This window comes from Carettochelys insculpta, chromosome 1, assembly GCF_033958435.1.
Source record: "Carettochelys insculpta isolate YL-2023 chromosome 1, ASM3395843v1, whole genome shotgun sequence".
NCBI classification, from domain to species: domain Eukaryota; kingdom Metazoa; phylum Chordata; order Testudines; family Carettochelyidae; genus Carettochelys; species Carettochelys insculpta.
In genome coordinates, this window is record NC_134137.1 from 181,742 (window position 1) to 208,692 (window position 26,951).

The following is a 26,951-nucleotide window of genomic DNA, read 5'->3' on the forward strand; positions in this document are numbered from 1 at the left end:
TACAGTGTGACCTAGGGGACCTTGAGAGATGCCTGTGATCCAATAAACCTTGTAGATATTGCAATAGCCCCTAATAGGTTAACCCAGCCATTTAAAGTGAATGCCATAGAGACCATCACCTAACCAAATGCTGGGAGAGCAGTCACGCTGGTCTCAGGGAAATTAGTGGGGCAGGAGCAGCTATCATGAGCCAAGCACACAGGAATATCATGCATACGGGAATGTCAACTATTACCAGTCATCCCCACAGAGACAGAAGTCTAAGGGACTATCACAAAGATGACAGTGAGGGTGGTCCTGAAGCTCCCATATTGGGTTCTCATTGGAAGAGCATTCCCAGGGTTTAGCAGCCTATTCCCCATGGACAAGATAGCCCCATCCCGATCTTCCATGAATTTGCCCAGGACTTGTTCTCTGTGCCTGGGAAGCCCTGGGAGACAAGGCAGGAGAGGAGGGCAGATAAGAGGCTGGGCATGAGAATTTTGGCCTGGAACCTAAAGCATGCACTTGCAGGGAGAGAAGATAGCCCAGCTAGTAGGATGGCAACACAGATGGTAGATGAATCAGAGGCAGAACCTAGTTCTTTAGGGCTCCCTGGAAGGGAAGCAGACCCTGATATCAGGCACATCAGAGAATTTGGGCAGGATCAAGCTAATAATCTGATATATAATGATATCCATAATGAAGTAGTTGAGGTAAATGACGCCAATCATTCATTGTCAAATAGGATCATCTTTTGGGAGTTGTGGGTCCTCAGATGGCTGATAAGGCCTGTTCTTAAACCACAAGTTCTTTTACAGTGATGACAGATGTTTCCAGGTACAGGAGCAGTCACAGAAAAAAGTTTGTGGGTACTTGTCACTCACTGGCAGCCAGCTCTCCCTGCCCTCTCAACTCCTCCTGCCCATGGTGATCCGTTCTTCTGCAGCATGCAAGAGTTCCTGGGAGGACAGGGGAGGAGCGGGATAGGGTGTCTTTGAGGAACAGCTTGAAAGAAACAGGATGGGACATTGGGGGAATTAATGGAGTGGGTGTGGAACCAAAGGCAGGGCAAGGTTTGGGTGGGGGCTTGGTTTGAAGTTGAGCACTCTCAAGCAAAAGAAAAAAAAATGCCTTTGATTCCCTTTATTGTCCTTATTCTCTTTTATAGCTATTATATTTGTGCTTTTTTAGTGCTTTGGAATGTCTCCAGTCCTCCACAAGTTCCCAAAGATAATGGGTGATGGCTCAGAGATCTCTTCAGCTTAATTATTCTAGGATATATTATGTCAAACCCGGCTTACTTGAAGACATCTAACTTGTCTAAGTAATTCTTAACTTGACCTGTCCCTGTTCTAGCCTTAGCACCTACCCTGTTTATACAGGTGTGCACTACATTAGTTGTCAGATCACTGCTAACCTTTCTGTTGAAAACTGAAACAAAACAGACATGTAACACTTGAGACATTGTTACATTTTCTGTTATTGTCCTTCCCTCCTCATTGAGTAATGGACTTGTTCCCTCCTTGGTCTTTCTCTTGCTTCTTGTGTAATTGTAAAATGTTTTCGTATTGCCCTTTATGTTACTAGCTATTTTCATTTTGTTCCTTGATCTTTCTAATTTTGTTTCTACCTGCTTGTGTTGTTTTTGTTTTTAATTTATCTTTTGTAACTTGACCTAGTTTATATTTTTGTAGGAGTCTTGAGTTTCAGGAAATAGGAGATCTCTGGTTAAGCCAGGATGGTCTCTTAGCATACTTCTTAACTTTCCTAAGGATTGGGACAGTTTGGTCTTGTGCCCTTAATAATGTCTCTAAAAACTGCCTGCTCTCCTGAACTGATTTTTCCTATAGATTTGTTTCTCATAGGATCTTACATATCAGTTCCCTCCTATCCTTCCTTAGAATTGCGAATTCTATCATCTCTTGATCACTTTCACTGAAATTGCTTTCCACCGTCAACCACAGTAAACCCTTGAAATGCGTGATTTCGAGTTGCGCTTAACTCACATTAACCTGAGTTAAGCACAACTTAAAATCCCATCCCCCTGGCCCCCCAACCCCGCGCTGCCTCGGTTCAACCCCCCTCAGCCCTGCTCACCACCTGAGCTTGGCTCTGGCTCACCACCCCTGCTCCCAGCTCCAGCTCAGGCCCCCCACGCCCCAGTTCAACCCACCCACCCTGGTTCAACGCCCCACATGGTGGCTCCAACTCAACCCCACTGCCCCAGTTCAAACCCCTCAGATGGCAGCTCCAGTTCAACCCTCCCACCCCAGTTCAAACCCTCATGGCCCAGCTCACCATCTGCACACGCCTCCAGCTCAACACCCACTGCCCTGGTTCAAACCCCCTGCACATGGCTCCAGCTCAATACCTCCAGCCCAGTTCAACTGTCCATCCCTGCCCCCCCGCACTTGGCTCCAGCTCCAGCTCAGCTCCACCCCCCCCCACTCCCCTGCAGCCCTAATCCACCCCAGACTTAAACCCCCTGACCCCCCCACAGCCCCAATCCACCACCAGGCTTAACCCTCCCCAACTTGCACCCCCACACAACCCCAGGACTTACCTTCCAAAAGGAACTCCAGCTGCTCCTGCTGCTTCCCAAGCTGCAGAATGTGCATTCCATCAGGGGAAAAAAGCTGCCCCTCAACTTATGTGAAATTCAGAGTGCTCAAAGGTACGTGAAAATGCAATTCTCGCATAAAGCAAGGCACTATTGTATAGATCAGCCTCTTTCCTGGTTGCCTTCTCCTTTCTTCCCTAGTCTTTGTATTTTTCTGTGTTTTACTGTGGGAAACATAGTGCCCATCTTTAAAAAAGGAAAGAAGGACAATCCAGGGAACTATAGACCCGTCAGCCTTACCTCAATCCCTGGGAAAATAATGGAGGGAATCCTCAAGAAATCCATTTTGAAGCACTTGGAAGAGGGGAAAGTGATCAAAAGTAGCCAACATGGATTCACCAGGGGCAAGTCCTGCCTCAGCAATCTGATCAGCTTCTATGACAACATAACAAGCTCTGTGGACATGAGGAAGTCAGTGGATGTGATATACCTTGACTTCAGCAAGGCTTTTGATACGGCCTCCCACAACATTCTTGTCCATAAGTTAAGGAAATATGGATTGGATCCTTGGACTATAAGATGGATAGAAAGCTGGCTTGATGGTTGGGCCCAACGGGTAGTGGTCAATGGCTCAATATCTGGATGGCGGTCTGTTTCAAGCGGAGTGCCACAAGGCTGGGTTCTGGGGCCGGTGTTATTCAACATCCTTATTAATGACCTGGATGAGGGACTGGGTTGAACCCTCATCAAGTTTGCGGATGACACAAAACTAGGGGGAGAGGTAGATACGTTGGAGGGTAGAGAGAAAATCCAGAGGGACCTGGATAAATTGGAGGACTGGGCCAAAAGAAATCTGATGCAGTTCAATAAGGAGAAATGTAGAGTCCTGCACCTGGGGCGGAAGAATCCCAAACATTGTTACAGGCTGGGGACCGACTGGCTCAGCAGCAGTACGATGGAAAGGGACCTAGGGGTTACGGTGGATGAAAGGCTGGATATGAGTAAACAGTGTGCCTTGTAGCCAAGAAAGCTAACGGCATACTGGGGTGCATTAGGAGGAGCATTTCGAGTAGATCTAGAGAAGTAGTTCTTCCTCTTTATTCGGCACTGGTGAGGCCACATCTGGAATATTGTGTCCAGTTTTGGGCCCCCCAGTATAAAAAGGATGTGGATTTGCTGGAGCAGGTTCAGCAAAGAGCAACAAAAATGATTAATGGTCTGGAGCATAAGACCTATGAGGATAGGCTGAGGGATTTGGTCTTGTTTAGTTTACAGAAGAGAAGACTTAGAGGTGATTTAATAGCAGCCTTCAACTTCCTGAAGGGGAGCTCCAAAAAGTAAGGTGAGAAACTGTTCTCAGTGGTGTCAGATGGCAGAACAAGGAGTAATGGTCAGAAGTTGAAGAGGGAAAGGTGTAGGTTAGATATTAGGAAAAACTTCTTCACCAGGCGGGTGGTGAAGCATTGGAATGCGTTGCCTAGAGAGGTGGTGGATTCTCCATCCCTCAAGGGCTACATCTACACGTGCCCCAAACTTCGAAATGGCCACGCAAATGGCCATTTCGAAGTTTACTAATGAAGCGCTGAAATGCATATTCAGCGCTTCATTAGCATGCGGGCGGCAGCCACACTTCGAAATTGACGCAGCTTGCCACCGCGCGTCTTGTCCAGACGGGGCTCCTTTTTGAAAGGACCCACCTACTTCGAAGTCCCCTTATTCCATGAGCTCATGGGAATAAGGGGACTTCGAAGTAGGTGGGGTCCATTCGAAAAGGAGCCCCGTCTGGACGAGATGCGCGGCGGCAAGCCGCGTCAATTTCGAAGTGCGGCGTCTTGCTTTTAGCCTTCAATCTCCTGAGACTGAAAAGCTTCCCATTTTCTCTATAGACAATCTTCACACCATCTGGAAGCTTGCCATCTATGAGGTGAAGGGTCATGATCATGAAGATGCAGAACAATGGTGCACCCTTGTTTGACTCCCATTTTGGCCCTAAAGGGATCGTTTTGGGATCCATTGTTGCTCAATACTGTGGCAGTCTGTAGACGCCCGGGGCTATGGCAGTGCCCATAGCTCCGGACGGGACCTCAGCCACACCGGCTGTCCCGGGAAGCCCAAGGTTTGTAGTACCAGCCCGGCCCTCAGTTTAGGGTGGGGCAGCAGCTCACAGTTTGTAACACAAGCCCAGCCCTCAGTTCAGGGCGGGGCAACAGCACTAGGTTTGGGGAACAAGCCCAGCAAGGGCTTACCCCATGAGGGAGGGAGGTAGGGGGTTGCAGGCCCTCCCACTCCACTGCGACCCGGCCCGAGGCCCTGTGGGTCACTTACACACGGCCATGGCGGTGGGGATCCAGGCCACAACACACCACCATGGGTTCTGGTGCAGCGTTCCCTGGGCCACTTCCTACCTCCACCTCCGTTGGGGGAAGGTCCCAGTCCATGTGGTCAGGGGGTCCCGCAGGGTCGGCCCCCTCCAAATCGTCTACCTTTGGGGACTCCGGCTAGTCAGTTATCTCCACATCGTTGGGGTAGTCCGGCGGCAGTAGCACGGTGGGTCTGAGGTGATCCTGGGCCTGGGGGCTGCAGGGGTCTGCTGGAACTCCAGGGAAGGCCGCTCCTGGGGCCTCGTGGTTGCTAGCCCCCGCCTGTGGCTGGGCCTGGGGTTTCCTCCAAGGAGGGGGTCCTCCACCAGCATGAAGGTCCTGGCAGATCTGGGAAGTCCAGGTAGGTCCCCTGGGGCATCCAGATCCGTAGCTGTCCTGGCTGGTCTGGATCTGGTCAGGGCGGAGCAGCAGCTCACAGTTTGTAACACAAGCCCAGCCCTCAGTTCAGGGCAGGGCAACAGCACTAAACTAAGGGCTGGGCTGGTGCTACAAACCTTGGGCTTCCAGGGACAGCCGGTGTGGCTGCGGTCCTGTCTAGAGCTATGGGCACTGCCATAGCCCCAGGCGCCTACACATGGTGGAGAATGTGGGTACTCGGTCCTCACCCCTGAACTAAGGGGTGAGGGAGTGGGCCCGCGGGCCCACAGAGTAGAAGAAGCACCCAGAAGGTGTGAGTAACTATACACTGGTTATTTTTGTTGTTGTTTGTTGTTGTCCCCGCTCCAAACGATGGAGATTGACAAGCTGCTGAAACACTTGGCTGATAGTCAAGAAAGGCAGCAGACTGCCCAGCTACAGCAGCAACAGCAGTTGCTCCAGCAGCTGGGAGCACAGCAGACACAGCTGCTGAATGAACTGATGTCCCGGAACCAGGAGCACCAGAGACAATGTTTACAGCAACTGGCAGCCTTGGTGCCGTTGCCAGCAGAGCCACAGCAGGGAGCCCAAGGGGTGGGGGCCCGCACCAACCCTGGCAGTATGACTAACAAAGATGTGTCCAGCGCATGACCTGGAGGCCTTCCTAGTCACCTTTGAACAGGTAGCAGTTGTGGCCGGTTGGCCCCAGAACCAGTGGGCTACACTGCTGGCCCCTTATTTGACCAGGGGAGCCCAGCGGGCCTATCGGGTGTTATCTACTGAAGACGCCCAGGACTATGACCAGGTGAAGGCAGCCATCCTCGACGCCCTGGATGTTAGCCCCGAGACATTCCGCCGATGGTTCCGGTCCTTGACCTATGCCCCGGGAGCTCAGCCACTGTGCGTGGCACAGGAATGAAGGGATGTGTGCCGACGGTGGCTGCAGCTGGAGGTGAGGACCCCCACAGAGCTCATGGAGCATATCATTTTGGAGCAGTTCCTCTGCATCCTCCCACCGAGAGGGCGGTCTTGGGTGCGGCGCCACCGACCTACCACTGTTCAGGCTGCCGTCAACCTCATGGAGGACTTCCTCACTGCGGAGGAGCCGGAGGCACCCATGGGCTTGGCCCAGTCGTCACGGCCCACTCGCCGTGGAGTTGAGAAGCAAGGGGGGCCCCGCTCCAAACTACCCAGCCTGCTACGGGAACCAACTGGTGCCCGTTGGAGTCTACCGCTAAAGCCAGGACCCAGTAGCCCCCAAGGGGAACCCGAGGGGACTACCAACCTGCGGCTACCAGGTCCAGGAGGACGCCAGACCCATGGGGCGGCCCAACCAGCACTGGGCCCCTGCTTCATCTGTGGACAACGGGGACATCTCCAAAGGGGCTGTCCAGAACAGTTCTGCAGCTTTGGTCGTGTATGGGTGGCCGAAAGGAGGGCCCGACCCCTGCAGGCGCCCACGATCACGGTCCCGGTCCTCGTTGGAACTGAGGCCCCAGTCACCTTAGTAGATTCAGGATGCAGCCAGACCCTGGTCCGCCAGCGAGCCAGACTGGAGGCTGACCCCACTCTAGGGACCATTCAACTGCAGTGCATCCATGGGGCCGTGCGTCCATGCCCCAGTGTGCGGGTGCCCCATTTTATATACAGCCCAAGACAATTCCTCTTCACTGAATGTGGCCCAGGCAAGCCAAAAGGTTGGACACCCATGGTCTACAGAGAGGATACCTGAGTAGCATTTCTTCACCTGGAGAACACAACCTTACAATTGTCTTCCCTGTTCTACCCTGCCCTTTCTGGTTCTGAATCATGCTGTACCTGCAGTATCAAATGTTGACTTGCACCCCAAACCTGTTCATTTTCTCTAATGGAATACAGAATTGATACTTGGGTCCCTAGGCCTTTTTTCACCTTACCTTGCAATAGGGGAGACCAGCTTGTACTTCATACAAAGTCTCTTTTGTGCTCTGGGAGGAAGAAAAACATGGCACATGCAGGTTACAACAGCTGAGCTCTTACTACCCATAATATCTTTCTTCTGAGAGATTTCTCAGATGTAGTATTTATTGCACCCTAAAGAGAAAAAGATGGGGGAAAAACACAACCTTTGTAGGGTACCCCCAAGGCAAAGTCCCAGGCAAACGCCCACTGTTGATTCTGTGCCAGGAAAGATAATAGAGCAGGTAATTAAAGAAATCATCTGCAAGCACTTGGAAGGTGGTAAGGCGATAGGGAACAGCCAGCATGGATTTGTAAAGGACAAATCATGTCAAACCAATCTGATAGCTTTCTTTGATAGGGTAACAAGCCTTGTGGATAGGGGAGAAGCAGTAGATGTGGTATACCTAGACTTTAGTAAAGCATTTGATACGGTCTTGCATGATATTCTTATCAAACAGCTAGGCAAATACAACTTAGATGAGACTACTATAAGGTGGGTTTATAACTGGCTGGATAACCATACTCAGGGAATAGTTCTTAATGGTTCTCAGTCCTGCTGGAAAAGTATAACAAGTGGGGTTCCACAGGGTCTGTTTTAGAACCAGTTCTGTTTAATATCTTCATCAACGATTTAGATATTGGCATAGAAATTATGGTTATTATGTTTGCAGATGATACAAAGCTGGGAGGGGTTGCCGCTGCTTTGGAGCATAGGGTCGTAATTCAAAATGATCTGGATAAATTGGAGAAATGGTCTGAGGTAAACAGAATGAAGTTTAATAAGGACAAATGCAAAGTGCTCCACTTGGGAAGGAACAATCAGTTTCACACATACAGAATGGAGAGAGACTGTCTAGGAACGACTACAGCAGAAAGGGATCTAGGGGTTATAGTGGACCACAAGCTAAATATGAGTCAACAGTGTGATGCTGTTGCAAAAAAAGCAAACATGATTCTGGGATGCAATAACAGGTGTGTTGTGAACAAGACAGAAGAAGTCATTCTTCCACTCTACTCTGCACTGGTTAGGCCTCAGCTGGAGTATTGTGTCCAATTCTGGGCACCACAGTTCAAGAAAGATGTGGAGAAATTAGAGAGGGTCCAGAAAAGAGCAACAAGAATGCTTAAAGGGCTAAAGAATGTGACCTATGAAGAAAGGCTGAAAGAATCAGGCTTGTTGAGTTTGGAAAAGAGAAGATTGAGTGGGGACATAGTAACGGTTTTCAGGTATCTAAAAGGGCGTCATAAAGAGGAGGGAGAAAACTTGTTCTTTTTGGCCTCTGAGGATAGAAGAAGAGGCAATAGACTTAAACTGCAGCAAGGGAGGTTTCGGTTGGACATTAGGAGATAGTTCCTAACTGTCAAGGTGGTCAAACAGTGGAATAAATTGCCAAGGGAGGTTGTGGAATTTTCATCACTGGAGATATTTAAGAGCAGGTTAGATAGATAGCCATCAGGGATGGTTTAGACAGTACTTGGTCCTGTCATTAGGGCTGGGGGCTGGACTTGATGGCCTCTCGAGGTCCCTTCCAGTCCTAGTATTCTATGATTCTATGAAACTGCAGCAAGGGAGTTTTAAGTTTGACATTTTTCCAACTATGAGGACGGTTAAATACTGGAATTAATTGTTGAGGGAGGCTGTGGAATATCCATTGGAGATTTTGTAAGAGCAGGGTGCTTGATCCTGCCATGAGCTCAGGGGACTGGACTTGGTGCCCCTCAAGGTTTCTTCCAGTTCTATGCTTCTGTGTTTCTATGAGCTGCCCTTGGGATAGTTAGGGGAAACTGGGCCTGGCTGCTGAGCTCCAGCCCCATTGTTGCTCCAGCTGACATGGTGTCTTTCTACCAGATCACAGCCACAGATGCAGACAGTGGCCCCTTTGGCTCCCTCTCCTACTCCATCGGCTCTGGCATCGGCACTGTTGTGCCCACACAATTCAGCATTGATGAGCACACTGGGCAGCTGTGCACAGTGCAGGACTTGGACCGCGACGAGGGAGCCACCGCCTATGACTTCACCGTCACTGCTGTTGATGGGGTGAGTACTGATGGAAGAAAGTTGGGCCCTGGGGGAGGGGGAGTGAGGCGTGAGATGGATGGACCTATGGGAAAGGAGGCCAAGAAATGAAGGGAGAGGGAACATGGGGATTGTTGTGGCCATTCTTATGGGATGATGAGGAAAGATGGAATGGCTCTTGGAGGGGGCTGAATAATGGAGTAGGAGCAGAGGGGCCCGAAAGAAGTGCTGAGTGAGGGGATGGATGGGCCCTGAGGGTGCTGAAAGATGGGACAGGGCAAAGGGGCTCTGAGGTGGTATGGAGTGATGGGGTAGATGGGCAGTGGCAGAGCTGAGCAATGGGAAAATTGGGGGATGTGCCAAGAGGGACAGAGTCATTTTCCCAGCCTAGATCTGTGCAGGGGTTTATCCATGTCACCCTATCCTCCCCCCAGTAGCCCAGTCCTGGGCAGAGTTATATCTGGTCCTGACTTCCTCCAGGGTGGCCTGAACTCCATGGTGTATGTGAAGGTTTTCCTGGAGGATGTGAATGATAACCAGCCATCATTCTACCCACTGGAATATGCGGCCAGCATTAGCACCCAGAGCATGCCAGGCACAGCAGTGCTGCGCGTCACAGCCCAAGACAAGGATGAGGGTCCCAATGGGAAGGTGACATACCACATTGTCTCAGGGAACTCACCCCCTCTTTTCTCTCTGCACAAGGACACAGGTAAGAGCCTGTGACAGTGGTACCCTCCCCAGGCCTGGGGAAGAGTCAGGGGAGGGGAGCTCAGCCAGTCACTGACAAAAGAGGTGGTAGAACACGACACCTTTCAATGTTACTGTACAGGATGCTTCTCAGCTCCATAGAGGGACAGCCCCTTTCCTCCTCAGCCTCCCCTGTCCTCACCTTGTGTCCATTATCACTCCCCTCCCTGCTCAGTCAGAAACATCTCTGCTCAGTAAAGCTTGGACTGATGAGCCAGCAGGGACTTTGCAGGTCTCACTCCAAAAGCTCAGTGCCCCCTGCAACGTCCCAAGCCACCAAGACTCCCAGTCAGAATGTCCAGATGGGACGTATCAAATATCTCCTCGGCCCAGAGCTGGTTTCCACCACACAGCATATTTTCTGGGCCCCATTCTCTCCCCATGGCCTCTTCCACAGAACTCTAATCCTTTTCACCCCCAGTCCAGAGATCTTACCTTCCCCTGGGCTGTGACCGCATCTTCCCCATGCGAAGGGCTCAGTCACTCCAATGGCCTCTTCCCCTGGACTCAGACCCCTTCTTCCCAGTACTAGGGTCCACTCCCTCCCCAGGACCCATTTCTTAGAGCCCTGACTCCTTCCCCCCAGTCCCAGAGATCCTCCATCCCTTGGGCCTGACTACATTCTCCACAAACCAAGGGCCCACTCCCTTCCCATGGCCTGTTCCCCTGGGCCCAGACCCTGTTGTCCACGGTTCCAGAGACCACTCTTTCCCCTAGCCCATTCCTTCAGGCACTGGCCCTATCCTTCCCAGGCTCAAGGCCACTCCTTCCCCAGGGTCCATTCCTCTGCACTCCGACATCCTTTCCACCAGGTCCAGGGAGCCCTCCGTTCCCTGGACCCTGACCCCTTCTGCCTGGGCCAGGAGCTTCCTCCTTCCCCAGGTCCTGTTCCCAGGGCCAGAACCCCATCCTCCCCAAGCCCAGAGCCCATTTCTTCTCCATGGCCTGTTCCCCTGGACCCTGACCCTTTTTCCTCAGACCCAGAAATCCTTCCTGCCCTCAGCCAGTTCTTTCTGGCCCTGACCCCTTCCTCCCCAGGCCCATGGCCCACTCCCTCCCCATGACCTTTTATCCTGGACCCTGACCCCATGGCTCCAATCCCTACCCCCAGAATAACATTTCTTCCCCAGTCCATTCTCAGGGCCAATAACCCCCTTCCCCAGGCCCAGGGCTCATTCCCTGCATATGTTCTCTTCCCCTGGACCCTCACCTCTTCCTTCTAGACCCAGCGTTCAATGTTTGCTCTAATCTTTTACATTGTGTGTGGAATTAATTTTGTTATGTGCTCAAATATGGAGGGGGTGCATGGCAAGAATGAGGGTGAGGACTTGGTGTGTGGGATGGAGCTCAGGGGTGGGGAAGAGGGGTGGGGTGTGGGATGGTGAATGTTCTGGCTGGGGTTGCAGGCTCTTGAGTTGGACCAGAGATGAGGGTTTGGGGTCTGGGAGAGTGCTCAGGGGGAGGGCAAAAGTTTAGAGTGCAGGGGGTGAAGGCTGGGGGATAAGGTCGGGGATGAGGGGTTTGGAGTATAGTCTTCCCCAGGGCTGCACTGGAAAGAGGGGACTCTCTCCTGGAATGCTGCAAATCCACACCCAACCCTGTGCCCCAGCCCTAAGCCTCCTCCCACACCCAAACTCTGTCTCAGAGCCTGGACCCCAAAGTCCTGTCCCAGGCCTAGGGCCCATTCCCTCCCCATGGCCTGTTTCTCTGGGCCCTGACCCCTTTCTGCCAATGGCTTTTTCTCCAGGCCTCCCCCACATGAGACCCAAGGCCCATTCCCTGGCAAGGGCCTGTTCCCCAGGGCCCTGACCTCTTCCACTCCAGGACCTATTTCCTTCCCAGAGCTCATTTCCAAGATCCTGACTCAGCTTCCTCAGGCCCAGAGTTGCTGCCCTGTACAGACACAAGCATGAGAGGAGGGCTGAATAACAAAAAAGACAGGTCACTGATACAGAGTGATCCAGATTTCTCAGTAAGCTGAGTGCAAGCATACAGTATGCAATTTAATATAGCAAAATGTAAATGTATCCATCTAGGAGCAAAGACCTTTGTTCTTCAGGATATACTATCCTGGGTATATACTAACTCTGACAGGTATTTGAGGATTGTGGTAAATGAATTAGCTGTGAGCTCCCAATGTGACATTGGGGCCAAAAGGACTAGTGTGATCCTAGAATACATCAACAGGAATCTTCATATGGAATAGAGTTTATTTTATATCTGTATTTAGTACTGATGCAACTGGTGCTGGATCTTGTATCAAGCTTTGAGGCCTGCATGTCAAGAAGGATGTTGATAAACTGGAGAAGGTTCAGAGAAGAACCATGAGAATGATTAAAGTACCTACATAGGATCTCCAATCTAGCAGAGCTAGCTCTAACAATGGGTGGAGTTTGAAGCTAGACAAATTCAGACTGGAATGAAGCTGTAAATGTTTAACAATGCAAGTCATTACCCATTAGAACAATTTACCCAGGGTCTATTATTGTTGATTTTTAAATCCAGACTGGATGTTTGTCTAACAGAAAAGGGCAGCTCTCTGACTGGGTCTACCCCATGCTACAATCACAATGGTCCCTTCTGACTTAGGACTCTATGACCCAGTTCCCTACAGTCCTGATTCCCATCCTTCTGTAGGCTCAGGGCTGCCAGCTCCTCATGGCCCTTTCCCCAGGGCCTGCCCCCATCTCTCTCCCAGTCCCAAGCAAGATGTTCCATATCCAGGACCCATTCCCCATGTCCCTGTATTCTCCCCGTCCCAGGTCAGGTCCCAGGCTTTTGCAGCCTGAACTCCACCCCTCTCTCTTCCATTACTCCAGGGGCGTGTGTACGCTAACACCTTCCTTCGAAGGAAGGATGGTAATTAGGGTATTGGGAGTTTACTAATGAAGTGCTGCTGTGCAAAGGCGGTTCTTCATTAAGCAAATTCCTCACTGCGGCAACTTCGAAGTTTTTAACTTCGAAGTACCGGCACATGTCTAGCCATGGCGCACCCACCAGTACGTTGAAGTGCCGGGGCAACTTTGAAGTCCCCTTACTCCTCAACATTTTGGAGTAAGTAAAATTTTGAGGAGTAAGGGGACTTTGAAGTTGCCCTGGCACTTCAAGGTACTGACGGGTGCGCCATGGCTAGACGCGTGCCGGTACTTCGAAGTTTAAAACTTTGAAGCTGCTGCTGGGGGGCGGGCGGGGGGGGGAGAATTTGTTTAATGAAGTGCTGCCTGTGCACGGCAGCACATTAGTAAACTCCCAACACCCTAATTATCGTCCTTCCTTCAAAGGAAGGTGGTCGTGTAGACACAGCCCAGGAATGGCAGACTGATCTTCACATGGCCAGTTCTGAGGAAAATGAGGCCTGATTCACTCCACCCTTTCTGTCTCCTTTGACCTTTCTAGCAGTGATTGGTCCAGGGCTGAATACAAGGGGAGGGAATGGGAAAAAGTGTCACCAAGCTGTATACAGAGGGGCTGCTCCTCCTTGCCCCCAGATGTAACTCCAATCTCTTTTTGTAAATACTACTCACTTTGAGTGCCCCTCTCATACCTTGGTCAAGGTCTGGAGTTGGTATCCCTTGGTTATTCCCAGGCCTATGGTTTGTTTCTGCAGGGAGAGGGTAGGGAAGGTGTGTTTCCTGCTGTGGGAGGGGACACAGTTTTCCCCTATGAATCTCTTTTTCTCCCAGGTGTTGTCTCCCTCTCATGGTCTTTGAGTGGCAAAGCCAACACACTAGTGCAACTGGTGATCTCAGCACAGGATGGGGGGGGCCTTTCAACCCAACCCAATGCTCAAGTAAACATCAGCATCGTGGCTGGTACAGTGTCACCCCCTGTCTTTGAGCAGGCACAGTACTTCTTCACAGTGCCTGAGGACACGCAGCAAGGAGCAAGCATTGGGGCCGTCCGGGCCCATAATCCCCCAGGTACGGACCCACAGCACCCCTCAGAAAATGCTGGGCTAATGTTTCTGTTCCAGATCTCCCATCCTGCTGCCTGGTGCACACAATGACCCTACTGGGAGTTCTCCCCTACATCTAGCAGCCTGCCCATCCCCACAGCACCTCCGGCTGGGAGTTCCCCCACAGCTAGTACTCTGACCAATCCCATGGCACCCCCGCTGGATGCTCCTCCAGCAGTTAGCGGTCTGCCCCTTGTTAGGTGTTTTTCCCCACAGTTAGCAGCATACTCGCCACCATGGCAACCCCTGCTGAAAACTCGCCCACCCCAGCTAGCAGCCAGCCCACCCCCATGACAGCACCTGCTGATGTTTGCCCCCCACAGCCAGTGCTCTGCTCACCCCTGTAATACCTCTTTGCTGGGAGCTCCCTCCCATATCCAGTGCCCTTTCCTTCTGCATGGCATCCCTTGCTGGGAGCTCCCCCACACATTCACTGCCCTGTCTGCCCCCACAGAGCCCTCTCTGGAGGCAGGTTGAGTGGGGGACTGAAGTGCTGCTTTCACTCTCCATGCTCTGTATTCCCTTGTCCCCAGGTCACTCTGATGACATCTTTTATTCCATCTCATCCGGAGATCCCCATGGCTATTTCTGCATGGACTCGAGCTTGGGACAGCTCCACATCAGCCTCCCTCTTGACCATGAGGTCCAGGCAGCTCTGGTTCTGGATGTTCAGGCTCGGAGTGGCTCACCGCCTGCCTACAGCAATGCGCAAGTGAAGATTTCTGTGTCAGATGTGAATGACAATGAGCCAGTCTTCCTGGCCCCTTCTGATTCCATCCTGCTGCTGGAGACCACAGAGTTGGGGTCCACTGTCTACATGTTGCAGGCAGAGGATCAGGACGGTGGTGCCAATGGGCAGGTGCACTTTGAGTTGGTGTCAGGTGGGGATGGCATCTTCAGTGTGGAGCGCTCCTCAGGGACAGTGCGGCTGGTAGGGGCACTGCAGTACGAGGCCAGTGCTGCATATGGCCTAACTATTGTGGCCCGGGATGGTGGTGTGCCCCAGCTCAGTTCCACCTTCACCCTGCTGGTGCACGTGCAGGCAGAGCATGACCACGGACCCATCTTTGACACACTCACCTACCGAGTGGAGGTGCGAGAGGGTACGCCTGTCTCCACTCGCTTCTTGCAGGTGCGAGCCCTTGGTCAGGATGCTGGTGCCACGCCCCTTACTTACCACCTGCGTGCTGATGGCGATGCTGCCAGCTTTGGCATTGTGCCTGAAAGTGGCTGGCTTTATGTCAAGAGTGCACTGGACCGGGAGACACGGGACCTGTACATGCTGACAGTGCTGGCATCTGCAGGGACTGGTAGCACCAGCAGCGAAGTCAGGAAGACAGGCACCAGCACGGTGCGGGTCAGCATCACTGATGAGAATGATAACAGTCCTCGGCTCAGTGAGGAGCGCTACTTCTTCACCATTCCAGAAAACCAGGCACCTGGCAGCAGGGTGGGCAGGGTGACAGCCAGTGATCGGGACACAGGGCAGAACAGTCGTCTCACCTACCGCCTCCTCCAGCACGATCCTAACTTCCTCATCCACTTGCAGTCTGGTGAGAGACCGCTTAGACAGTGCAGGTGGAAGGGGAGAAAGAGCCCCCTGAGATCCAAGTGGGCATTGAGGGGCCTGTGAAGTTCAGTAGATGTTGACTGAGAGTGTAGAATAGTGCTGACACCAATGAAGCATTAGGAAGTGTTGTGCTTCAGGGACGGAGGTGGGGGCAGCATCATGTCTCCCCAGTCTGTGAGCTGTCAGAGCTGTCCCAAAGCAGAGTTGCCCTCTGCTGTTCCTCTCCCAGGGCTCCCCTGGCATGAGCAGTGCCAGCAGCCCTTTAAGCAGACCCAGGCCCAATTATTTCAGTGACAGATGTGACTGTTGAGTAGCTCTTGGGACAGGAAGGGCTAGCAGTGCTGAGAAGCCAGACCATAGATGCAGAGACTTAAGGAAGCTTGAGCAGTGAGAGATATCTCTCCCCAAACCCTGAAGCTGCAGGGGATGGCAAGGGGGCCCCTCCTCAAAGATGCCCAGGTAAGTCCAAACCCCAACCCCCTGGCACACCTTGAGCCCCACTCAGCCCTAAGCAACCTCCTGCACCACAAAACCCTAACTCTTGGCCCAACCCCAAATCCCACACTTCTAGCCCAGAGCTCAATCCTGCACTCCAGCCCCCATCCCAGAGCCTACACACCCAGTCAGAGCCCTTGTACCCCAACCCTTTGCCCCTGACCTGAGCCCCTCAACCCCAGCCTCACTCTAGAGCCCACACCCACAGCTGGAACTGACTCCCCAACCCTCTGCCCCAGTGCTGAGACACCTCCCACATTCAGAACACCATGGCCCCGCTCCCACTATGTGTATATTGTTATGTGCATCAATATAAAAGTGATGTGTAGCACATCACATGCACATTGGTGCATATAAGAAATTTTATTCCTTTCAGGGGTAGAAAAAATTAGAGGAAACACTTGTTGACATAATAGAAGGTTAGGAGCCACACATCGCAGAGGTAGGTTGGTGTCACTTTGTCTCACAGGAGATTGAGTCGCACATCTCAGAGAGGGTCTCATGGAGCTGATTTGGCTCTCTTATCATCAGAGTTAGCTCAGCTGCCCTTCCCCTTTTCCTTTGCTCTATCCTGGCATCTGTCTTACATTGGGATCCTCGCTGCCTGACACAAGAAGCCATAGCTAAGTGAGCTATGGTAGGAGACTCTTGTGAAATTCAGGCTACGTCTACACGTGCAGCCAACATCGAAATAGCTTATTTCGATGTTGAGACATCGAAATAGTCTATTTCGATGAATAACGTCTACACGTCCTCCAGGGCCGGCAACGTCGATGTTCAACTTCGACGTTGCTCAGCCCAACATCGAAATAGGCGCAGCGAGGGAACGTCTACACGTCAAAGTAGCACACATCGAAATAGGGATGCCAGGCACAGCTGCAGACAGGGTCACAGGGCGGACTCAACAGCCAGCCGCTTCCTTAAAGGGCCCCTCACAGACACAGTTGCACTAAACAACACAAGATACACAGAGCTGACAACTGGTTGCAGACCCTGTGCCTGCAGCATAGATCCCCAGCTGCCGCAGAAGCAGCCAGAAGCCCTGGGCTAAGGGCTGCTGCCCACGGTGACCATAGAGCCCCGCAGGGGCTGGAGAGAGAGCATCTCTCAACCCCCCAGCTGATGGCCGCCATGGAGGACCCAGCAATTTCGACGTTGTGGGACGCGGATCGTCTACACGGTCCCTACTTCGACGTTGAACGTCGAAGTAGGGCGCTATTCCTATCCCCTCATGGGGTTAGCGACTTCGACGTCTCGCCGCCTAACGTCGAAGTTAACTTCGAAATAGCGCCCGACGCGTGTAGACGCGACGGGTGCTATTTCGAAGTTGGTGCCGCTACTTCGAAGTAGCGTGCACGTGTAGACGCAGCTTCAGAGAGCAGCTCTAACCATGTTCCACCAACACCAGCTGGTTCCCTTCCCACTATGCTTTCCCCAGTGATCTTTTCCTGTCCTCACCATCCCAGCACCATCTCCCTCTCCATGGCCTGCTGTTTTGTGCTATCTTTCCTCCACAGAGTTACCTAGGTAGGTGATGGAATCTCTGTACTTAGAGGTTTGTAAAGCCCAGATTGATAAAGCCCTGACTGGGATGATTTAGTTGGGGTGGGTCCTGCTTAGAGGAGAGAGTTCGAATAGATGACCTCCTGAGGTCTTCTGTGATTATTCTTCTATGATTCTATCTCCCCAGGCCAAAGCCATCTCTCTGCCCACAGTCCACTCCCTTGTGCTCTATCCTGCCTTACAGACTATGGCTTCTTGCTTCCCTAGGATACAGTTCCTCATATGGAACTGTCTCCCTGCTGGGGGGTCCCCTTGGGAGCTGGATATCTGTAGGCTGAGCTATGCCCTTGCTTCTCCCTGGCAGGGGATCTCACTACCAAGCGCAGTCTGGACCGGGAGCAGCAGTCAAGCTACCAGATGCTGGTGATCGTACAGGATGGGGGGACACCACCTCGCAGTGTCACGGGCACCATATATGTCACTGTGCTGGATGAGAATGACAATGTGCCAACTTTTCTTCACATGCTAGGTGGGAGGGAGCTCCTGGTACAGGTAAGGAGAGCAGATAGGCACTTTCTCTGGAAGCTATTGGGATGGGAGATTTGGATGCAAGTTGAGGAATCCAGAGCCCTTAGAATAAATTTGGAGGACAGACCTTCCAATGCAGATTGTGGAAACTAAGAGCTCTAGCAGTGGAGAGGAGAGAGTACTGTGGAGGTTGGGCTGCGGAGTGGAGCACAGGAGGAAATTGGTGGAGGGAGAGGAAAAGACTCCTGGTATGGGTGGAAGGTGATGGAAGAAAAAGCCAGTGACTTGAATAATTCTAAATTATTTAAATACACTCTAACCTGTTCTTGCCATCTTTTGACTTGCATTCCTTCTCCCTTGTTAATATTGTGTTGAGTATCTGGTCACAGTACGCAGGAATTTCTGTTGGGGGCAGGGCGTGTGCTTTTTTTGTAAATGAGGACCACATTTTTTTAAATATAAAGGAGTTCAAAATAGTGGTACAATGAATGTGCATAAGAGAGGTTAATGAAAACTTTGAATGGAGACGGTGGTTGGTAAACTGATTGTGTTATAACATCCTAAAAATTTATACAGTAATAAAGGTTTTATGGAAATTACCTTCTGGTATCTTGCTGTAATATCATAAGGTAAAAACAATACAGGTTGAACTACTCCAATCCGGAACTCTCTCATCCAGCAACACTTGTAATCAAGCATGATTTTAATTAACTGGACGACCACTTATCACGGGTGTAGCCGAGTTTCCCGTGGTCCTATAAAGTTTGTTTACTGCCACCAGTCCTGGCTCTCAGTGTTCTGTGCTGTTACATAGCTGTAATGTACACCTAAATGTCTTCGAAGAGCCCAGTAAGCAATGAAAGCATTGTTAATGCTGCTAGACAATACTCACCTCCTCTGGTCTGGCAAATTCTCTCATCCAGCGCTGGTCAGGTCCTGAGGGTGCTGGATTACAGAGGTTCAACCTGCATGCCAAAATATTCCAGTCTTCCCTACTGAACAAAGGATCTACCCTTTCCTTTGTCTTTCTCTTGCTCCTAATCCATTTAAAGACACTCTTCTTTCTGCCTTTCATGTGATTTCTTAGTTATTGCTCATTTTGTGCCTTAAATTTTCTGATTTTGATCCTATGTGTGTGTGCTATTCCATTGTACTCCTTTGCAATTAGTCTATGTTTCCACTTTTTGTAGGGTTCCTTTTTGATTTTCAGGTAATTAAAGAGCTCCTGATGGAGCCATAATGGCCTCTTGCTATTCTTCCTTTCTTTTGCATCTAGATTGTTTGCAGTTATGCCTTTTAATATTGTCTCCTTTAGAAACAGCCAACTTTCCTGAATATCTTTATCCCATAGATTTTCTTCCTATGGGACCTTACCTACAAGTTGTCTGAGTTTGTTAAAAATCTGTTGTTATGGGTTGAGGATTTTTTTCTTTTGAGCTCCCTTTGCCTTATCTTGTCTCACTCCTTCCTTTCTTTACAGTCATGAAATTGGTGCTGCAGCAGTTGTTGCTTAGTAAGACAGTTGGTTCTGAGGTTTATGCTTTGGGGTGTAGGATCTAGGGGTCTGTGTTGGAAGGATTTTTGGATCTATGTGTTGGTGGATTTGTGGGGAATGAGCTGTACAGCATCTGTGTTGGGTTGTTGTGGGGAGTAGGTGCAATCTTGGTAATAGCGTTTGAGCAATTTTGTACAGTGTGGCTTCTGACAGCCATTGAACGAGATAGTAAACCCTGTACATGATGGAAATCATTTTAAGACAAGGTGTGTTGCCGCATCCCTAGTTCCAGCACCTACGGTCTTAGGTCTGTGTCTTGGTGGGGTCTGTGGGGCTGTGTGATAGAATGGGAGATGTGAGGTCTGCGGGGAGGGAGCTTGTGCTGGGAGGATTATGAATTCTGTGTGGCTGGGTGCTGGCTGTTGTGCTGTTTCCAGCTCCCCTCTCTATATGACAGGTGCTGGAGGAGAAGCCATCAGGGCTGCTGATCACATCCATGCAGGCCAAGGATCCAGATGAGGGTGAGAATGGGACCATCTTCTACTCACTAACAGGTAATGAGCTAAGGGGCAAGGTGTATTGTACCCAAATGTCCAGTCATTTCCCTAGCATTGTGGCACTCACCACCCTGCATACTCACATGCACAACCCCAGCATTCCCAAAGCTAGCCCCCCCACCATGTCTAACACACTCTGACTCAGTGTCTGTATTCCATGCAACAGCATCTCCCCTTCTCCCCACAGGGGCTTGGGCCGAGCGTTTCACACTGCACATGGCCACAGGGGAATTACGTACAGCCACTGTGTTACGACGAACCGACCGGGCTGAGTACATCTTCACTGTGACAGCCAGTGACCGGGGCACGGTGCCCCATAGCACATCAGCTGTTGTCCGCATTCAGGTACATGGGCCCTCCAATCCCACCCCACAGGGCTATCACCCACATCCAGGTATTTGGACTTCCCAACTGCTCCTATCAGAGCTAAGCAGCAATCCCCTGCCTCCTTCCCTGTGGCCCATTTACATCCAAGTTCACAGCCCCCCACCCCTCCCACCTGTGCCAAGCAGGGTCAACATCTGTATCCAGGTTCATGAGCCCTCCAAATCCCATCCCTCAAACCCAGAGCCATCATCTGCCTCCAGGTACAGGGGCCAATCACATTCAGAGGTGCAAATCCAGACCAATGAGGGGTTGCATCACTGCCTGCTTTATAATCCTGTGCACCCCACAAAGCTTTGATGTTGTAGCTCCCAACCTGTGCTGCTCACAAACAGCCTAGCAGCATGTATATCATGAGTGTCTATACACTGGACCTCCCTGGTTCAGCAGCTCTGACCTCAGCAGCCTGTCTACAGTGCCACAAACTCATGCTGTCACCATCATTGGTTGCAACCAACGAATGATTCCAACACACTCCCAGAAACAAATTTTTCCAAAGCTGTGTGCTCTGCTGTGTCTAGCCTGCTGTAGAACAGGTGAGAGAAATAATATAGTTTGTTTGTTCCTCTAAAGGCACAAAACACAGCACAATTTATTAATGTGACCAAGTGTAAATACACCCTGCCCATTAAACAAAGCACTAAGTTGGTGTATGGTAAAAATGAAATAAATGTTTTGACAAAACATACATGGAACGAAGCAAGTCCAAATATAAAGAATGAAGATAAAACATTACAAGTAAAACCAAAACAAAATGTGTTTCTGAAACTCTAAGTCTTAATATTACAGAGTACAATCTTTGCTGAAGCAGGTTTGTCACATATATTCAGTTCCTAGAAATTACAACCCCATGTTGGTTGAAGGACCCATTTTTCTCAGTTCATGAGACCTCTTCTCCCTTGTACCTATTTCATTATAGGTGCCTAAAATGGCTTTTGGTCTTTGTTTTTATCTCACAAAGTTTAATGGCCTTTAATGATTCTATGATTCTTCAGGAGGCAGAAAATCCTCTTGTGTGTTCAGCTTGCTCATCCACCAGAAAGCTGCCTCATGCTGTTTCTCACTTCTAGTGGGCATAGGATCCTAGGGTAGGAAGGGACCTTAGGAGGTCATCTAGGTCAACCCCCTGCTTCAAGCAGGATCGACCCCAACTAAGTCATCCCAGCTAGGACCTTGTCAAGCTGGGACTTAAAAACCTCCTTGGATGGAGATTCCATTATATCTCTAGCTAAAACATTCCAGTGCTTCACCATTCTGCTGCTGAAATAGATTTTCCTAATATGCAACTTCATACAATTGCTCCTTCTTCTGCCAGCTGTCACTACTGCAAACAGCCTCTCTCCGTCCTCTTTAGAGACCCCTTTCAGGAAACTGAAGGCTGCTATGAAATCACCACTCATTCTTCTCTTCTGCAAATTAAATAAGCCCAAATACCTCAGCATCTCCTCATAGGTCATGTGCTCCAGCCCCCTAATCATTTTTGTTGCCCTCTGCTGTACATCCTCTCCCATGTATTCAAACATGGCTTTCCATCATTTTGATTCTACCATTGTTATGTCTACACTACACACAATTCTGGGTTATTTGAAGAGCTGCAAGAAAAACTGAATGAGTTGGGAGATAACATGATGATGCCTTGGAGGACAAATTGCTATGAGACATAATGAGAACCAATTCCAACTTCATGGCAGTGCTCAAGCATAGTTGCAGGTGGTGGAGTGCCAGTTCTGGGCCTGAGAAACAAGCATGATGGTGGGATCACATTATAATGCAGGCTTGGGGTGATATGCAGTGGCTGCAGAACTTCTGGATGCTCAAGACCACATTCCTGGATCTGTATGCAGAGCTTGCCTCAGTCTTCTAACCCTTGACCTCTGCCACCTCAGCTACATTTGCAAACTCAAATTTTGCATGGTGATATTGGCAACAATAATTCCATTTTTAGAAAAGGACATGTGATTGACGTCTCTTGATATGAAGGGCACTGTTACTTTCACATTGGTATTCACCCTGCCCACAGATGATTTCTCACATTTAAGCAGGTTCCAACTGTTTTTATCTAGAGTATTCATCCTGAGGATAGCAACTGCCCCCAGAGTCTTTATCAAGGTATTTTCAGTGGTAGCAGCTCATGTCAGATGTCATGGACTTCCTGTCTTTCTGTGTCTCAGTGACTGTCTCCTTGCTGCCAAATCCTGCCAGGAGCCTACCTATCAACCTTTATGGTGCTTCACCTCCTATCTTAAATGGGAGTCAGCATCAACATTGAAAAAATATATTCTTATTCCCCCATGCAACCTTTGCATTTCATTGGGGCAACCTTAAATTCTATCACAGCTAGAGGGTACCTGTCCATGGACAGGTTCCACAGCATGGATGAAATCAAACTTCTTATGACAAGCAACCATCAGATAATGGTCAGAACTTGTCTGTCCTTACTCAGCTACATGACACTGTGCACTTACATCACTGTGTTTGCAAGACTGCCACCTTCATTGACTTCAAGTATTGCTACTGTTGGTTTACACCTCAAGCCTTCACTTCATGAACTTTACAATGGCATCTCTGACTAAGTTACTCTCCTCTCGCCAATGGTGGACATATCCATAGGCATGGTGGGGTGGTCGTGGGACATGGAGAACATAGAGAAGCTGACATATCTGGGGAGCAACATAATGTATGATCTACACTGTAAGAAGGAAATAGTGACTAGAATAGCAAAAGCAAGAGCGATTTTGAAGGTGATGGATAAGATCTGGAAAAGCAAAGAGATTAGCTTAGGAATGAAGCTGAGCATCTTGAAAATGTGTATTCAGCAGCATGTTGTACAGACGTGAGACATGGATGATAAAAGATTCGAAGAGAAGGATATTGGCATTTGAGAGGAGTTGTTATAGAAAGATTCTGAGAATAGGATGGATGTAGAAGGTCACCAATGTGGAATTATATAGGAAGATACAGACATAAGAGAACCTACTGCAGAAGTTTATACAATGGAAGTTACAGCTATTTGGGCATATCTGCAGAATGTGACAAATGAAAAATCAAGACCCTAGTATTTGGCATAATGGAAGGTTCGAATAGGAGAGGCAAACCCCACAGAGAATGGGTAGATGGTGTAGTAGACTGGTGCAGAGCTAGTCTACAGAAACTAAGCCACACCGCACTGGACAGGGAAAGATAGAAGGAAATAGTGGGGGAGGCATCGGACACCAACAGACGCTGAGGCCATGGTTGTTGTTGTTGATGATGATGTCAGTCAGTAGCATTCTTCAGTCTACGTAGACTATGGATTGTGCCCTTTGTAGTTCCATTTGGGATCATCATTTGCAGCCTCGACTGTGACTGTGAAGGCCCACATGAGAGTGACAGTCCTTGCTGTATCTGTTCCATGTGTAATGGGTGTCTGGCAGGTCCTTACTGTGCTTTCTGTGGGCTTGCTTCTCCTCTGCTAGCTGTCTGATCCTCATCTCACCCTTCTGAAGGCCCTTGTATAGTTTCTGCCTCCATCTGCTGCAATAGTCTGCCAGCTCCTCCCAGCTGTCCGGCTCAATGTCTACCTCCCTGAAGTCCCTCTTGCAAACATCTTTGTAGCGCAACTGGGGGCGTCCGGGAGGTCTTTTGCCAGAGGCTAGCTCGCCATACAGGATGTCTTTTGGGATCCTTCCATCATTCATCCTGTGGACGTGGCCAAGCCAGCGGAGCCGCCGCTGCCTGAGGAGGGTGTGCATGGTTGGGATTCCAGCTTGCTCAAAGTTGGCGGTGTTGGACACTCTGTCCTTCCATGGTATTTTAAGGATGTGCCTGAGGCACTGCAAGTGGAAGAAGCTCAGCCTCTTTTCCTGGTGGGCGTACAGGGTCCAAGACTTGCTGCCGTAAAGGAGGGTGCTGAGGATGCAGGCTCTGTAGACTTGCATTTTGGTGTGGGTGTACAACTTGATGTTATTCCACACTCTCTCGCTGAGTCTGGACAGAGTTGTGGCTGCTTTTCCAATCCTCCTATTTAGCTCAGTCTCCAATGACAGGGTGTCAGTGATGATTGATGGAGGTTCAGCAATGTCCTGAGAAAGTACCTTTGTCTTCTTTAGACTGATGGAAAGCCTGAAGTCCTTGCATGCTTTGGAGAACCGATCCAGCAGTTTCTGAAGCTGGTCTTCTGTGTGTGACACTACAGCAGCATCATCTGCGAACAGCATATCTCTGATGTGGACTTCCCGCACCTTAGATTTAGCTTTCAGCCTTGCAAGATTAAACAGTTTCCCATCAGATCTTTTGTGCAAAAAGATGCCCTCTGTTGAACGTCCAAAGGCGTGCTTCAGGAGGAGCGGGAAGAAGATCCTGAACAATGTCGGAGTAAGGACGCATCCTTGTTTGACGCCACTCCTGTTGCTGAAAACATCCGATAATGTGCCGTCATATAGGATGGTTCCTCTCATGTCTTTGTGGAAAGACTGGATCATCTTGAGTAACCGTGGCGGACACCCTATCTTGTGGAGCAGTTTGAACAGTCCATCCCTGCTGACCAAGTCAAAGGCCTTGATCAGGTCGATGAAGGCAATATAGAGTGGCTTCCTCTGCTCCCTGCATTTCTCCTGCAGTTGCCTCAGAGAGAAGACCATGTCAATGGTAGATCTCTCTGCGCGGAATCTGCACCGTGATTCGGGATACACCCTCTCAGCAATCTTCTGGAGTCTGCCGAGGATGACGCGAGCAAACGGTTTACCAGTGATGCTTAGGAGGGAGATTCCACCGTAATTGTTGCAGTCGCTTCTGTCTCCTTTGTTCTTATACAAGGTTACAATGTTAGCATCGCGCATGTCCTGTGGAACCTCTCCCTCTCTCCAGCACAGGCACAGTAGCTCATGCAGGGGTTCCAGGAGAGTGTCTGTGGCACACTTGATTACCTCTAGTGGGATACCATCCTGACCTGGGGCCTTTCCTACTGCAATGCTGTCGATGGCTTTCTTCAGTTCATCCACAGTTGGTTCCTCGTCCAGTTCATCCATTACTGGTAGGAGCTCGAAGGCATCGAGGGCTGTATCAACCACAATGTTCTCGCAGGAGTACAGCTCGGAGTAGTGCTCAGCCCAGCGCTCCATCTGTTTGGCTTTGTCAGCGATGACTTCACCAGATTTGGATTTCAGAGGTGCCATCTTGTTCTGGGTGGGTCCTAATGCCTTCTTGATGCTCTCGTACATTCCCCTGAGATTACCAAAGTCAGCACTGGTCTGGATGCTGCTGCATAGCTCGAGCCAGTAGTTGTTGGCACAGTGCCTGGCCGTCTGCTGTACTGTTTTTCTGGCTGCTCTGAGTGCTTGCAGGGTACTCTGGCTTGGCGAGTGTTTGTACTCCAGGAGTGCAGTGTGCTTCTTTTCGATGGCTGGAATCATCTCATCGGAGTTAGCTTCGAACCAGTCATTTGTGGTTCTAACTCTTCTTCAAAACACTGACAAGGCCGTGTTGTAAACTGTATCCCTCAGATGTTGCCATCTGGATGTCACATCAGCACCCTCAGGGCTGCTGCGCAGATTCTCCTCAAGGGTCTCTCTGAACTTTTTGGCTCTCTCTGAGTTTGCTGTCTTTCTGGCATCAATGTGGGGGCCTTCCAGTTGGTTTAGAGTGGTACAGCTTCTTGGGAATCACCTTGAGTTTGGAGCAAACTAACGAGTGATCTGTATCGCAGTCAGCACTATGATAGCTGTGTGTGAGAAGGACGTTTTTGAGGTTATCACATCTCGCAATGACCATGTCTAGTTGATGCCAGTGTTTTGAGCGTGGATGTCTCCATGACACTCTGTGCTGTGGCTTGGTTTGGAAAAATGTGTTTGTGATGCACAGATTGTGGTGCGTGAAAAGTTTGAGAAGACGCTGTCCGTTTTCATTCATTTTTCCCATACCGAAGTGGCCTAAGCAGGAAGGCTGTAAGTCACAATCAACTCCAACTCTCGCACTGAAGTCACCCAAAATGTACAGTTGTTCGCGAGCAGGTATTTGCGCTATGGCAGCACTAAGCACATCATAGAACTTGTCTTTTACTTCCAGTGCACCGTACAGGTTTGGAGCGTAAGCGGTGATCAAGTGGACAGGACCGGTGCAAGTTTGAAGTATGACCTGAAGGAGTCTTTCTGATCCACCCATGACTAATTCCACCATTTGTAGAAGGTTGTTTCTGATGGCGAAGCCAACACCATGCTCCCTGGGTTCTTGGGCTTTACCCTGCCAGAAAAAGGTGTAGTCCTTTTCCTTTAGAGATCCTGAATCTGCAAATCACGTCTCTTGCAGAGCAGCAATGTCAACTTGGAGCCTCTTCATTTCCTCATTGATGACAGCGGTCTTTCGGGTGCTGCTGATGTCCTGAAGATCTTCAGTCTTGATGATGATGATGATGATGAAGATGATAACAGCTGAGCCCTGGGGGTTTGGGGATTGGCAAAGAGGGGCCCGGTGTAGAGGGAACCATTGTAGAGGGGATTGGC

At 50.1% G+C, this 26,951-nt stretch overlaps 1 protein-coding gene across 3 annotated transcripts in view; it reads left to right on the forward strand.

The window, feature by feature from the left end:
• The window catches only part of DCHS1 (dachsous cadherin-related 1), a 141,047-nt gene that overhangs the window by 60,675 nt on the left and 53,421 nt on the right, over positions 1-26,951 (forward strand). For all 3 annotated transcript variants that reach the window (XM_075008758.1, XM_075008921.1, XM_075008835.1), the window contains exons 3-9: positions 9,071-9,259; positions 9,719-9,950; positions 13,672-13,908; positions 14,477-15,496; positions 17,876-18,063; positions 19,992-20,088; positions 20,279-20,436. In XM_075008758.1, the coding sequence (XP_074864859.1) occupies positions 9,071-9,259; positions 9,719-9,950; positions 13,672-13,908; positions 14,477-15,496; positions 17,876-18,063; positions 19,992-20,088; positions 20,279-20,436 (2,121 nt within the window). The remainder of the gene's footprint in view (positions 1-9,070; positions 9,260-9,718; positions 9,951-13,671; positions 13,909-14,476; positions 15,497-17,875; positions 18,064-19,991; positions 20,089-20,278; positions 20,437-26,951) is intronic.